The 14384-nt window shown below is 53.5% G+C and overlaps 4 protein-coding genes across 4 annotated transcripts; 3 read left to right on the top strand and 1 right to left on the bottom strand.

The window, feature by feature from the left end:
- Positions 1 to 2332: 2332 nt before the first annotated feature.
- Positions 2333 to 3886, top strand: CKM354_001293300 (uncharacterized protein; the record flags this gene model as incomplete). Its single annotated transcript, XM_044808468.1, has 6 exons — positions 2333 to 2599; positions 2655 to 2718; positions 2778 to 2804; positions 2861 to 3262; positions 3325 to 3563; positions 3626 to 3886. The coding sequence occupies 6 exons, from the start codon at positions 2333 to 2335 to the stop codon at positions 3884 to 3886; spliced, it is 1260 nt and encodes a 419-aa protein (XP_044664403.1).
- Positions 3887 to 4858: 972 nt separating this feature from the next.
- Positions 4859 to 5488, bottom strand: CKM354_001293200 (uncharacterized protein; the record flags this gene model as incomplete). Its single annotated transcript, XM_044808467.1, has 1 exon — positions 4859 to 5488. One exon carries the CDS (start codon positions 5486 to 5488, stop codon positions 4859 to 4861), a length of 630 nt encoding a protein of 209 aa, XP_044664402.1.
- A 1841-nt stretch (positions 5489 to 7329) lies between these two features.
- CKM354_001293100 (uncharacterized protein) lies at positions 7330 to 12809 on the top strand (the record flags this gene model as incomplete). The annotated part of the gene is made up of 4 exons (XM_044808466.1): positions 7330 to 10422; positions 10489 to 10776; positions 10843 to 11508; positions 11586 to 12809. The coding sequence occupies 4 exons, from the start codon at positions 7330 to 7332 to the stop codon at positions 12807 to 12809; spliced, it is 5271 nt and encodes a 1756-aa protein (XP_044664401.1).
- A 578-nt stretch (positions 12810 to 13387) lies between these two features.
- On the top strand, positions 13388 to 13884 carry CKM354_001293000 (uncharacterized protein; the record flags this gene model as incomplete). The annotated part of the gene is made up of 2 exons (XM_044808465.1): positions 13388 to 13547; positions 13598 to 13884. 2 exons carry the CDS (start codon positions 13388 to 13390, stop codon positions 13882 to 13884), a joined length of 447 nt encoding a protein of 148 aa, XP_044664400.1.
- Positions 13885 to 14384: the final 500 nt, after the last annotated feature.

The following is a 14384-nucleotide window of genomic DNA, read 5'->3' as shown; positions in this document are numbered from 1 at the left end:
CTTTTACCCATCGGACAACTCCAATGCAGATCGAGCCCGGTATTTGATTCATTGCTGGACGCACTGATCAATGACTTACGCGCAGCCAGTTCAATCTAGGCGAAGTGCGGCCGTTAGTGTGCAGTGCGCGGCGGTTGCAGCTTCAGCCCGGAGAAAAAAGAAGGCTATACATGTTAAGAGAGCGGACGCGGACACGCTTTGGCTGGCAGGCTGTCAAACGTTTCTTGGCCACTTAGAGAAAGGATATGCCGCACAACTGCTGTGGTGCTGAGGACTCTTCTGACACATCGGTCGTGATCTCGGAGAATAATAGGAGTCCTCAGGAATATATCTGTGTTCAGCAGGAGATGATATATTGTCTATGGTCTGAGTGTCGTTCCTCCGGCAGCGACGAAGGGCGCCAAATACCTACGAGAGTGTTTGCTGCCAACCAGCCGACACAAAGAAGCAGCGAAGGGGACAATGAGACAGGTCGCATCGACGCCTTTGTTGGCTGTTCAAGCTGGCTCATTCTCGCACAGCGACTGATCGAAAACGCTGCAACTCATGGCTGGCATGAATCGGTATAGCAGGACGACTGGTGCGCTCCAGGAGGATGTAACGCTTCCTGCACCAAGTCTTGAAATGTTGAGCCCAAGCAATGATTATCGGGAGATCAAGATCGAGGCTCTCAAGATCGAGGCTTCCAAGACAAACGAAGTCTCGGAAGCAAGATCGAGCAACTACAGGCACTGGAGCGACTCCTCTTTGACACCGATCTCAACAGGAGATGAGGCAAGCTGTTCCAGGCCCATCTCAAGTCAGCTAACTTGCCGATCTTGTCCATAAATGATTGCAACGGCTAGTCGAAAAGCTGAGTCTCGAAGGCCTGCCGCGGTACCGAGCTTGCACGACTATCAGCTGTAAGGCATAGACTACTGCAGGACCTATGGAGACAAGTGCAGCCGCAAAAGAATCCGCGCAGAAAGAAGTTGCAGCCCGCAAGAAGGACGATCGTATGCACCGTCCGCCGCTGCCTTTCTAGCGGGATTTCCTGGATGCAAATGCTCTGGCATAGAGAATAAGAGTTCGGTGTTCAGCAACGTGGACAGTCGACATCTTACCCCAAGGCTTCATTGTCTATATCTTTCCAGATGCTCCGAACGAAGTCTGGCGGCGCGCTCCTCCTAATGCCTCTTTCAATTTGTCTTGGCAGCTCTTGTTGGCAAAACTTCTTCAAAAGGGATGCAACTGTCTTGCAGGAACGATTTCCATGAAGTAAGAACAAAGTTTAGGTCTATGGTGTAGAGCAACCGAGGCCTCATTGCTAATGGCTGTCTCGCAATTGGTCAGGATGGATATGGCTTACCACATTCGGAAACCTCTGCGCAGTAGGCAGCCGCTGCGCTCGAAACTTTAGCTAGGACTTCTGCAGCTCTATCGTCGCATTCGGCACGCCTTGTGTCTGCACGGCGAATTTGTTCTGTTCATGCATCGTGGACTTGCTCTTTGACTTTTGGTCGGCCAAGGACGTTGTTGATACTCGCCGATTGGTGCCCATCGTTTGCCATGCTTTGGACCAGAGAGCGCCACGAGCGGGATGGGGCTTGCAGACTTCACGTGGCTGGAACCAAAAATGCGCACCAAGAGCAAGCTTCCATGCTAGCGGTGTAGATCCAGTAGCACTATGGGCGTTTTTCCCCAGACCTTTCGTTGCATTCCTCGGCTTGTTGTCTTCAGATCAGGCCATCGAAATCTTGTATTTAGCAGATCCTGCTTCCTGGGACGGCGCTACGGGCGTCATTCCGAGGAGATACAGAGACGGAAGGCAGCATGATTCCAACTTACACGAGACCACACCTCGATGCCGCAGTGCGACTCTGCTCTGCTGGGATATGTCAGTGGCACACCCTGAGTCCGCCAACATCGTCACCAGAGTCCCCGAACGCCACATAAAATTCTCAAATTCCTGCATTGAGCAAGGCAGGACCAATGAACACCGCCGAGCTGAACGCAGCCACGCGGCATCCTCCATGAGTTACCACGTTCTCGATCCTGGTTGTCCCGCACCCACGACAAGTCATGTTAGGAGCTCTACTCGTTGGCGAATCATGTTCTCGAAGGGTACGATCGACCTACCTAAAGTGTGTTAAGCAGCAGAAAAGGCACAATAAGCTTCATGCGAAGGCCTGGAGATTGCCGCTCCCCATTCCATCCTGCCGCAGATGCAAAACGCCGCGGTGTAAGCAGGAACTGGGGTAGGCATACTGGTCGACATATTTGAGGAACGTGAACGACACCACTTGTGCTAACTCTCGTTCATCAACCTCTCCAAACCCATTCAGCACCCAACATGTCACTCCGCCTTGGTGCAGTCGTCGCGTTGGTCGGCCAGGCCGCTGCTTTCCCATGGGTCGCAAGATCTGTTGGCATCGATGCCGAAGAGATGGCTGCTCGTGATGCTATCCTCTCTGCCCGTCAAGCACCTGGCTCTACAGTCTGCCCCAACAACCCAGACCACCGAGGAGCAGTCCCATTCAACATCAAGTTCCCATACTGTGGTGCTCAGAATGGTGCCCCAGGTTTCCAGGCTTGTGTCTTCAACCAAGTTCCAGCACCGGTATGATGATACAACATGATGGTCCAGGTTGAATCAATGCTGACAATTTTTCCAGGGCGACACTGCACACGCATACCAAGCTCCTGGACCTCTTGATATCCGTGGACCATGCCCTGGCTGTAAGCTATAATCTTGCGTCGCACCAATCATTCAACCTTGTGCTAACGACATGCAACAGTGAACACCGCTGCCAACCACGGCTTCCGTATGTCATACGATCAACACTCTGCCTTGTAGGGCCTCTGCTGACTCCGCACACAGTCTCCCGCGACGGCATCACCACCTTCGCCGAACTCACCGACGCTCAACAAAACGTCTACGGTGTCGGCTACGACTTGGCAGTCCTACTTGCTGTGCTGGGTGTCGGCCTCGACGGCGACCCGATCACTCGCAAGCTGTCGCTCGGCTGCGACGCCACTTCTCGCACGGCTACGCCAGGCTTTGGTCCTGAGCCAGGTCTCAACACCCACAACAAGTTCGAGGGTGATACTTCCTTGACCAGGAACGACTTCTACACCGCCAACGGAGACAACTTCCGCTTCAACCGAACTCTTTACAACATGATGTCCCAAACAACTGGCGGTCTGCACAACCGCGAGAACATTGCTCGATACCGATTCCAGCGATATCAGCAGTCGCTGAACGAGAACGGAAACTTTTATTGTAAGCCGATCAGAATCTTTCGACACTGATCTACATGGAATTAACATGCTCTCTCATCACAGTCGGCCCCAAGTCCCTCCTCCTCTTCGGCGCCTCGTCCTTCCTCTACGAACTCTTCCCCAACCGCGGCAACCTCGGAACTCCAGATCAAGCCACCATGGACTCTTTCTTCCTCCAGGAAAAGCTTCCCGAGAAGTGGTTCTCCCGTGTCACACCCTACACCATCCCAGATGTCGCTCGCGAAATTGGAGCTCAGTACTTCTTGAACCCAGTCGCCTTCGGTGGTAACACTGGCAAGCCTGTACGTTTCCCTCCATACCCACTACCCCCACTTCAATTCGCTTACTGATTCGCGCCTCACAGAACACCTTCGTCGGCATCGGTTCCAACGGCCCATTCTTCAGCAACGGTACTCTTCCAGGCTCACCAGAGGGTGTGTCATGTCTGTTGTACCAGCTCGCCACCGAGAACATCCCATCTGCGCTCGGCGGTGGAGGTGAAGCGGATCTGCCACCTGCGAGATTGAACTGGATGAGGGATACTTTGAACCCTGTGTTCACCAACGCCACGTTCTCGCCTGCAGCTGCTTTTGGCTGCCCGATTGTTACCGGTACTGCATCGTAGATGGATGGAGGAAGAATTGGACAGAGAGATGAATGGGAAGAGAAATGATGTGGACGATTAGTAGCTCAAGCGCAATAGTCATCGTGAGCGGTTGGTCATGGCTAGACTTGGGGGCGTTGTATGAAGCGTTGTATGAAGAGACGATGGAAATGCCATTGATGATAAGCTATAAGCTTCGTTCCCCCAGTTTCTTCTGCCGATCGCTCCATCCGCCTTGGGCTATACTAATCTTGACACTGAGCTCATTGAAGTGCTTCGAGCACAAAGTCTGGGGCGGGTTGATCTTCGGTATGCACAGAAGTGGTGTGTTGAGCGTCGCCATGGGGATGCTTTCCGGCGAGATCCAGGCTGATTTTGCGCTCAACTTCTTTCTGAGGACTATTCAATCGCATACCTCGCACGCGAGGGCACGACCCAGCCTCATGCCGTGTAACCATCCAGTGCCTCGACCGACGGTACGGAAACAAGAGACAGCGATTTGATATGGGCGAGCTGCCCTATCGCGCAAGTTTTCAGCTTCTTATGTTATCGACCAATAGATCATTTCAGCGATCAGGTCAGCGTCGGAGGCAGCGCACTCCACATCTTGCGTACATGTCGTCCTCGATCGTCCCTGATCGTCGAGCGCAGAGCCAAGTTGCAGGTGGGCACGACTGCTCAGCGCGGTAACGACCTCAGCTGCGGAGCTTCCACCGCCGTTGCCATTCTCAAAGACAGAGATCCTCTCGTGAACGTACTCCGGACCAAGCAGCACCAATGTGATGCACTCTGGTTCGGTAAGTTGTCGTATTGCTGTGGTAGACCTTGTCGATTTGCAGCGTTAATGCTGACAGCGCTTGCTGTCTAGCATGTGCTTCGCCGGAAATCTCATCCCCTTCGAGTCGGAAAGTCAGCTGTTGTATTGTCTGGCAAATTCATTGCGAAGGATAAATTATCTTCCTTTCTCTGTCTGTTGGCTTGAGCAGCGTTTGCTCAACCGTCCCTCTTCTTGCCATCATCCACCCCTTGCTCGCTGAGCCTAATCTTCTTCCTCTTGGGCTCTCTCACCACTTCTTCCTCCTGTCCCTCCACCTCCATTGCCTCATCCACCCTCTCCGCAACGCGTTCCACCGCAACCTCTTCCAAGACCCCCATCCTCTCCCTTCGCCGCTCCGCCCTCATCCTGAGCCTCTCCCTCGCCCCACTCCCCGGCCTCGCGCGACCTCCCTGCCCTTGCCCCCGTGCAACTTCCACCCTCTCATCCCACTCCTTCGGTTCCGTCCTTGTCTCAATCATCTCCTGAACAAATGTCCGCATTGCCTCAGCATTCTCGTCTTGCTGCGGAGCTGGCACTGCTGGGTTTGGCGGTCGTTGATAACTAGACCCAGTCGAGAGTAATGTTCCAGCGCCACCTTCATCGCTGCCAAAAGGGTCTTCCAAGCCGGCGAAGGGTTCAGCAGCGAAGTCATCTGTTGATGAGGTGCCGTTGCTTTCAGGCGAGAACTGGGAGTGATTCGTGGGAGGTGGGGCTAATGGATCGTAGACTTGGTGTTTTGGCGTTGGTTGGGATTGAGGGGCAGTGTTGTTGCTCGAGGAGGAGTTGTTCGAGGTGTTGGCGGACATTTTGATATGCGTGTGCTTGTCCATTTCGATGGCGATTGAGAAGAGTGATATAAGGAGTTTTGAATGTGTTAGCCGTGGGGTCCAAAAATTGAATGCCGCTGTGTGTGTGGGAAAGAAAAAGTGCATGCGTTGACGTTTGTCGTCGAACTGCCGCGCGTAGATGAAAGGCTTGGCGTTGAAGGCAGCGGAGGGAGGTCAGGCGACGAGCGACGGCGGCCTGAGCGGAGAGCGTCTCTCGTCAAGAGCAGATCAATATCCATCTGAAATCCTCGATGGCCGGCAACAAACGTGGACTCGATCTAATGCCGAATCGTGCTTGTTGAAGCGCAGATGAAGCATGGCTCTCGTTTGGAAGCTGTCTAGAAGTAGGGACGGTAGGGAAGTTGCCATTTTGATATCTTATGCCTATCTCTAGGTTTGGCTTGATCGTTCAATGGCGGCATGGCGCCCAATGTAGTTAAATGGAAGGACCTATTGCATAGAAATAGAGATCGCAGTATTGACGAGTGCGACTCGACATCGCAAGCTGGTCAACAAAGCTCATCGGGCGTGATGTGGCTCTTCGATGGGCAGCATTTCTACTGAACAAGATGTGTACTCTATCGCTGGGTTTGTCTTTGTTCTGTTCTCAGATCGTATCAAACTGGATCAGAGAACAATCCCAGCAACCACCTTCGCTCGAGCCGGGTTCTTGCAACAAGCATGGGCAATCTTGATCAAAGCACAAAGACGCTCCAACTGTTGGTACAGCGATCGAAGTCCACGTCTTCGATTCATCGATGGCGAGGCCAACTATCAACTGGTGCTACAAAGCGGACGACATATCGATCCTCTTTGTGTATCCACTCGCTCCCATGCCTGCTTTCTGAGCCCCTTGCTGCTTTCCTTCATGTCCCCTCCGCCAATCTATCCCTGCGTCTTGCATATCTCGCGCTGAAGCTCGTACTTCTTCCATGTTCCCACCCGCCATGAGTATTGTCGAGCACGGTATCCCCTCCCATTCGCGTCGCTAACTCCACCTTTTCTCCTGTAGCAGTCGAATGCGAATTTTGGCTTGGGCGGAAGTGGCCCGCTCACAATAGCTTTGTTCAGGATCGTCTCAAGTAGAAAAGAATTGTAGCCTTCCGTTCGATCGGGCAGCTCCTCAGATCAGAATTTCGTGTATGGACGTGGGATGTTGTGGGTGAAATCGGGGCGATTGGAAGACCGATTGCATTGGAGTCTCCGAAGGGTACGAGGGGTATCGGGCCTGCAGATGGTGAGGACCAGTAAGCAGGCTTTTCGCAACAGCTGGTCGGCCGCTGATGTCGGTTTGCTGCCGTGATCTGCAGCAATGCCGCTTGTGTCGATGGCGGTGAGCCCACCGCGGGAGGGAACAAGAGAAGAAGAAAATGAAAGAAGTCGGGTGGCACCAAGGTGAAGTGGAAGTGTTCGTCATTGAGTCGATTGGGAATTCTTGTAAACTACCTCATGGCTTGCCCAGGGTCCAGCTTCCTTCTTGGAGCACTCCTCCTCCAACCAGCAGCATAGCTCTCGACGAAAGTAGCTACTGCTATGCTGCTCCATGCCCATAATCAGCATCCTCACATCAGTGTTAGCTATGATGTTCCGGACGATGTTGCGCAGAGGCGCATGCATGTGAACCTAAGCCCACCCTCCTCACATGAAGCATACCACTTTCCGCCTGTTCACATGGAGAACATCTGAAAGAGCCATTCAACTCTGCATTAGCGTCTCATATGCTTGCATATGGGGAAGGCCACTATGCCTTTCCTGCCCTTCTTCCTGCTCAACTTGCTTTCTCTTCCCAACATACCACACTCAACCACCACACCGCCATCATGACCTTCCTCTGGGCCAGCATGACGGGCCTATTGTGGCACTCCACGACCAGCTCCACCTCGTGCAGCACTACACTCACTTCGACTCTCACGTCGCCTACATCTTCAACTCCTTTCCACTCATGGATCCCAACCACCACTTCGTGCACCAGTTCTTCTCTCGTTTCGCCTGGCTCAGCCAGCAGCACCCGCGCTTCCTTCACTTCCAGCGCCTCTTGGACGACTTCGACTTCCATCACTTCCACCACTTCGCCGATCGAATCACCGCAATCTAGTGTTCTTGGCACTTCTTCCTCCGTCGCTTCCTACAGCCCAGGTTCCACGGTCAAGACCGCTACATACAGCGAGTCCTCGACTACTTCACTTCACTCGACCGTCAGTGGCACTCCTCTCACATCGTCAAAGAGCACCTCTCGCGGCTCTTCTCCGTCCGCCTCAGCCAGCAGCTCGATTGGCGGCAGTGGCACTCCTGCGCACGGCCAATCTTCCACGACTTCGAGATGGACGTCTTCTCCGCGCGTTCAGCCGGGCGATACCGACACAGCGAGCACAGCTCATACATCCGGTCAGTCCTCGTTTACATCGACCTTGCCGTCTTCGAGTACCCCGGCGCTCGCGCCGTCGAAGGGTAGCTCTCGCAGCTCCTCTACATCTGAGCTGCCAGCAAGCGACAGCACCAGTCAATTGCCGAGTGCTTCTGGCGGAGTCACGGCCTCCTCTTCTCAATCTCTCGCCACTGCTCCGCCACCAGGTGTGCCTGCGACCGATACTGGTTCCTTCACTTCATCCGGAAGCACAGGCATCGCGCCGGTCCCCTCGAGCAATCCTACACTGAGCTCTTTGACATCTGGCCCCGCTTCGCTACAGTCTACACAATCGGCGAGCAGCATTCTCGGCACGTCCTCCTCTGCTCCTCTAGCGACTCCTTTGACCAGCGATGGCTCTACGGGCTCGATCCCGTCAACGTCTACTTCTCTTGTTGCCTCCTCCGGTGCTCCAGGGTCTGCCAATACTGTCAGCTCTTCCACATCGAATCTCTCTGGAGGGAGCAGGACCAACCGCGGATCTCTGACCAGCGTCCCATCCAGGTCCACTCGGTCGGAGTCGTCTTCAACTGCTTCTGCAGGAGCTCCCGGCCAGACGACAACTTCCGTGCGACCTACGTTGCCTCCGGTCGGGTCATCTACACTGAGCTCTCAGGCATCCAGCACCGACTCAATACATTCTACACAATCGGCGAGCAGCATTCCCGGCACGCCATCCTCTGCTCTTCCCGCGACCAGCGGTGGCTCTACGCGTCCGATCCGGTCAACATCGACTTCCCTCGTTGCGTCCTCAGGTACTACGTCGTCTGTGAACACAATCAACCCCTCTCCGCCGAGTCGCTCTGGAGGCAGCAGGACCATCGGTGGCTCTCTGACCGGCGTTACCAGCTCCTCCGCTGTCCCACCACTGGCAGAGACATCCTCTGGCATTAGTCTGTCTCTACCCGATTCCACTCCACTCCCACCCGGATTCAGCCTGTCCCCTCCTGGACTCAGTCTTCCTCCGCCCGGCTTCACTCTGCCTTCACCCGTCCCCGCGTCCACCACCTCGTTGACGATTCTCCCTCTCGGCATCACCTTGCCGCCGCCTACTGGTCCGTCTCCCATTACGCTTCCACCAGGTTTAGGTACTTCGACAACGTCCAGCACATCAGATGACAGATTCTTCTGGTGGAATGGCACCATGTTCACCTACACCGGCACGACCACCTTTCCTCCTGTTGCTTCTGCCACTGGCACCATCACAGAGCCTCCAGCTAGCGTTACCACAGAAATTGTGCCATCTCTGTCATCGAATCAATGGTACACGACCATAAAGGAAGGAAAGCACACTGTGGTGCCGGTAATTTGGTGCAAGAAATGCGGTGGAGGAGTCATCATCTGGAACCTGTGGCCCATTCCGCCGAACATCAACATCGACTTCCACATACAATTTCCCAAGCTGCCGGTTTTTAGGGTCGATTGCTTCAAGATCTTTGGCATTCGCATATGGGGAGATTGCGGCAATCCCAAGACTGTTCATGAGGACCCCGACGACCCTGACGATGACAAGAATCCCCCACCCAATCCCAAACCAACGAACGATCCAAAGAGTACGGCGAAGCCAACAAGCGAGGCTCAGTCCAGCTCTGAATCACGGAGCGAGTCGTCCTGCACAGCCAGTATGGTCACGAATACCGCTGTGACATGCGTACCAACGACCTCTGGCACTCGCACATCATTCAGCTGTTCGACTTCCATGTCTGCTTTCAGCGGCTGTACAGTGACTGGAACTGCGACGACTACAACCAAGACGGCAACCCCCACGCCTTCTTGGGAGTCATCCTTTTGTGACGCTGATGGCGCATGCTCTGGCGAATGTCCGGCGTCCGAGGCGCCCAAGAACCAGAAGCGTCCATTGTCCGAGGCGCCCAAAAACCAGAAGCGCGCCTGGGGTGAGTTCACCGACTTTGATAAAGCCATGGGGAACAGTTGGAATAGAGCTGCGGTCAGGGTGCGTCATCGCGTCAGCAATGGGATGACTCTGAATGGCATTGATGGCAAGCCTATGCCTGCGAGGTCCGTCCACAAGCGCTGGAACTGGCCTCCTCTCGACCCGAACAAGCCAAACCGCGAGGACGTCCGCTTTTGGCTTCGTGCGAGGCACGCTGCTGCAGAGAATGGCGAGCGGGTGGCACCGTATGGAGTTTCTTCTGCTGACTGGGTTCCATTCAACGACGAGTACGTTGACATCGCCGTGCAAGGCTTGTATGGATGTACCAGCATCATAATCGTGTCAAAGCGAGGTGCCTGGATGTCTCACATATTTGAGCTGCCCACGATGACGCTTGAAGACTTTTGGACCGATCTTGATCCGGCCATCTTTTACGGCGATGGCAGATATCTTCAGGGACTCAACGACCTTTCTAAACCTGGTTCGATTTTCGATCCTGCTACCAGAGCCGATGATGACTTCAGAATTTTCATCTTCACGCCCGACGATTCGCCTCGCCGCCGTGGCGCTCCGGAAGAATGGTGGGGCGATGGGGTTTATCAATATCCTGACCGGGTACGTCTATATGCTGACAGGGTTTACTAATCATTATGTTTCCACGGAGAACTAACATTTTTCCAGGTCGAGGAGCTGAAGAGCTTGATGAATCGTCGCTTTGGCGTGGAGCCCGATGTGCATGCATATTACCGCCTACGACCCGCGATGTCGGATGAACAAACAAATTGGGCCACCGGGATAGCCTCAAAGGACGATCTGAAAAACCTATGGGAGACGACTTCGAGTGGCCATTACTATCTCGAGTACAATCCTATAGCCGAAGAAGACAACAGCGACCAGGACGAAGACACACCGATGACAGATGAGGACGGCAATGAGTGCAAGAAGTACAAGGCTGGCTATCGGCTTTACGTAAGTCTCTTCATGCTGCGAGAATGCTTGGCCTTGCTACATGATTGGTACTGACAACATGACCAGGTCGACAGCTACAAGAACCCTACCTACCATGGCAAGCCATACGTGGAGAAGGTTTGGACTCCACTGGACTTTCAAGTCTATGAGTCCGACAGTGACATGGGTAGCGACGACTCTGACAACTCGGACATGATGGCCTTGTACTCGAACAAAGTCAGCAATAAGACTTCCAGATACTTCAGTAAGGCAGGAAACAAGACCTCTGCCTGCACCAAGAAGCCAGAGCCAGACCTCTGTCGCTGGGAGAGTTGTGCCAAGTCTTGCGTACTCATATCCGGTCCGGCTCGGAGCTCAATCATAGCGCGAGCCTTCTCCTCTGTGAGCTCCTGGCTCCACTCGCTCCATCTCCGTCAGCTCTGGATCAGCCGAGCCAAGATGCCGCAAGACTACTTATCATACGCGAACTTCATGACCGCGGAGTGTCGCCTTGCGACAATGTCGCTCCAGCTCGATGGTGGTGATCTGGGCGACGGTCACGGCTTGCGAGGGCTTTCGAGCTCCAGGATCGTGTCGTTTGAGGATAAGCCTGCTTTCAACTTCGTCTTGGAAAACATGTTTGGCTGCACCTCGCTGATTGTCATATCTCGAAAGGGATTTTGGATCTCGCATTTCTGGGAAGACAAGAACTTCCAGAGCGAGGAACTCTTTCAGAAGGAAATCTTGGAACAGGTATGGCGGTGTCAACGCTCTCCTTGCTTGATGCGCAAGCGCACGTATCTCTATGTGCATGACTGACAGCAGAGTAGATGTGGACCGGCCGTGACGCGACTTACGTCGGCCTCAACGACTACAAGAACCCTGGTGGGATACTGGATCCTGACAATGGAGTTCAGATCTTGATTCTCGGGCCTCGAGATTTCCCAAGCACTCTGGAACAGCTTCAATCAGGAGTTTGGCCGGCAGAACTCGATCCCAGGCACACGAGCAAGTGGCAGCGGATGATCAGTAGTCTCAGAGCGACCTGGCCCAACGCCAACATCCTTCTGGAAGGCTACGTTGCGCTTCGAGCTTCGAAACTCTGGAGTACCGTGCAGCAAGCCAGTGTTGTGTCGCCTATGACCAAGGCGCGTCGAACGGCCCTTTTTGCAACGCGCGAATATGGAATGATCCTGATTCAGTGGGATCCAAAGATGATCAAGGCCAATGAACAGTGTGATCGCGATTTTGCTGGATACAGAGTCTGGGCAGACGCGCCCTATCCACATCTCATAGAATCCTGGGACAAGGACGGCCTCGCACCTGGGGACACAAAGTCTCGTCGAGACGGCGCTTGTTCTGTTCCTCCGGTATCGACATGGAACACTGCTGCAACTGCTGCTGCTCCACCGCTTTCCCCCTTCACCACGGTACCATACGACAGTGCAGCAACTGCGTGGACCTACACTAATGAGCCGACTTCCTCGAATGAAACCTCGACCACATCGGCTCGGACCACAGGCTCCTCTTCAGGAAACTCCACTTCGTCGACGTCGTCCAGCACGATCACTTCGAGGGGGACCGTGACCACCAGTTCCAAGTTCAGCTTCGCTCCAAGCACAACTTCGAAGCAACCCTCATCAACCGCCGCTCCCAAGACTACCGCACCCCCGAAACCAGTCTCCTGCGAAGTCCTAGGCCTGGGTCAGAGCAGCACTTATTGTCAATGCGACGGAAGCCTGCTCGCTCCAGCGACGACACGCACCGCCAAGAACGGCGATAGCAGCTTCGATTGTCCACTTCAGAGCACCGTTGTCTCCGGCGCCGCCGTCATCCATCCTACGTGGGGCTTTGGACAAGAAGGCCTCTCGACCGGAGCTTGGGGCATCTCGGTGCCTTATCGACGCTTTTGTAGACGTGGCACTATGGGTGGCACGCTTGTGACGAAGAAGGTTGGGGAGATGAGGAGAACCTTTGATTGTATTGTTGATGGCACGACTATGACTGCGATTGGAAGCAGTCCGGGGAAGCCGAAGTTGATTGAAGGTGTTTGAGGTGAGGAAGGGGTTTGATGCTAGAGGAGTGGTGATGGCGGGAGAGGTAATGTGTGACGAGATGAGGTGCGATGAGATGAAGTTTTGACGATTTTGTATGATAGTGTTGACATCGTAGATCGCGAATTTGTTCGTTCGATTGACACGACCGAGCTCTCCCCTCCTCTTCTGCTACGTTGGCGACTCTTCGAGCTTGTCACCGTCGCTGTACCGAGCAGTCTTTCGCGCTGTATTGCTGTATCGCTCGACTAAAAGTGACTGGCAGAGTCAGTGATGGATCAGATCAGCCCCTGTAGTAATTTGCTGCACGAGACTTGCAACTCAGGCAGTACAATTTGGTTAGCAAAAAAGGCTAATATTGAGAGGACTAAATGCGAGTCGAGTTATATGCGGCCTCAAACTCCGCCACGAAGTCGAGCCTGCCGAGACGTGTGCCAAGTGTCAAGAGCTTTTTTTTTTTGAGGCGCGTATAAGTATTACGATGCCGCTCGCATCTTCTCATCCTTCGCAAAGGTCTTGCTACTCGAACTTCACATTTGATTACTCAAAATCAGCACTTAAGACACCGAACGCCAAAAATGAAGCTCATCAAGCTCTGCGCTCTTATGCTCGCTACTTTGACACTATCGTCCGCCTTGAAAGTAAAGGTCTGGTCCTCGGATACCCACACCGCGAATGCGACCGGGCTTATGCAATGCGTTGCCGATATGGAGGAAACTTTGAAAGAGCAGCCTAATGGTAATGTTGGCACCGATTTACGGCAGATCTCTACTAACATATCGAAACAGCTAGGCGCTACTATGGCTACGCCTGTGGCGATGCCTGGATTCAATGGGGAGACGGTCTATCATTTGTCCCTGAGAAGACGAATCTGTGGGTGTTCAACAAGTGCAAGGACGAAATCTACGATGCTGCTTTGCATTCCAAGGACTGGTTTAAATGCATGGTGAAAGGTGGCTACGGGCGAAGGATCGTAGCATACTCACCTTACGGCTACCGTGCGTGTTATAAGAAGAATCGCAGCGACCATTCGCCATGCAAAATGCGCTGGATCGACGACGGCGACAATCTTTAAGGAGGCGGAAGGGCAATAGGTGCTAGGAAAGATCCCCGGGAATTCGTTGCAATATTTCTTGGGACGAAAGAGAATCTTCATTTTACATACTGGGAATACAAAGAAAAGATTTTTGGAGCCTGGCAGTCTTGACGCTTACATAGAGCACTCTATGAGAGGGAATGAGTGCAAGTCGTAAACAGCATCAAGTTCGGAATCAGATGCCTGGCAACGAAATGTCAGAGGTGATGACAGGTGTCTCAAAATGTCTCAAGATGACATTTTTTTTACTTTTGCAAATCTAAAGTCCTTCCTATCCGCTGAACCGCTCCCACAGGCTCTGGATCCTTCGCTCCCATCGGACTTCTTGCGATCATGAACTTCTCGTCTTCATTCTAAACAGCACCACTGCAACGGTCCGGTCGATTTACACGGGACTTTGCAGATCGCATCGCATTTTGCTTGCTGTATTGGAACGAGAGATGTCAGTCTGGCTATCTTGGAGAATGAGCATACCTGGG

This window comes from Cercospora kikuchii, assembly GCF_019650295.1.
Source record: "Cercospora kikuchii DNA, contig_00009, whole genome shotgun sequence".
NCBI classification, from domain to species: Eukaryota; Fungi; Ascomycota; class Dothideomycetes; order Mycosphaerellales; family Mycosphaerellaceae; genus Cercospora; species Cercospora kikuchii.
Note: the sequence above shows the minus strand (reverse complement) of the source record. Positions and strands in the feature narration are given on the sequence as shown.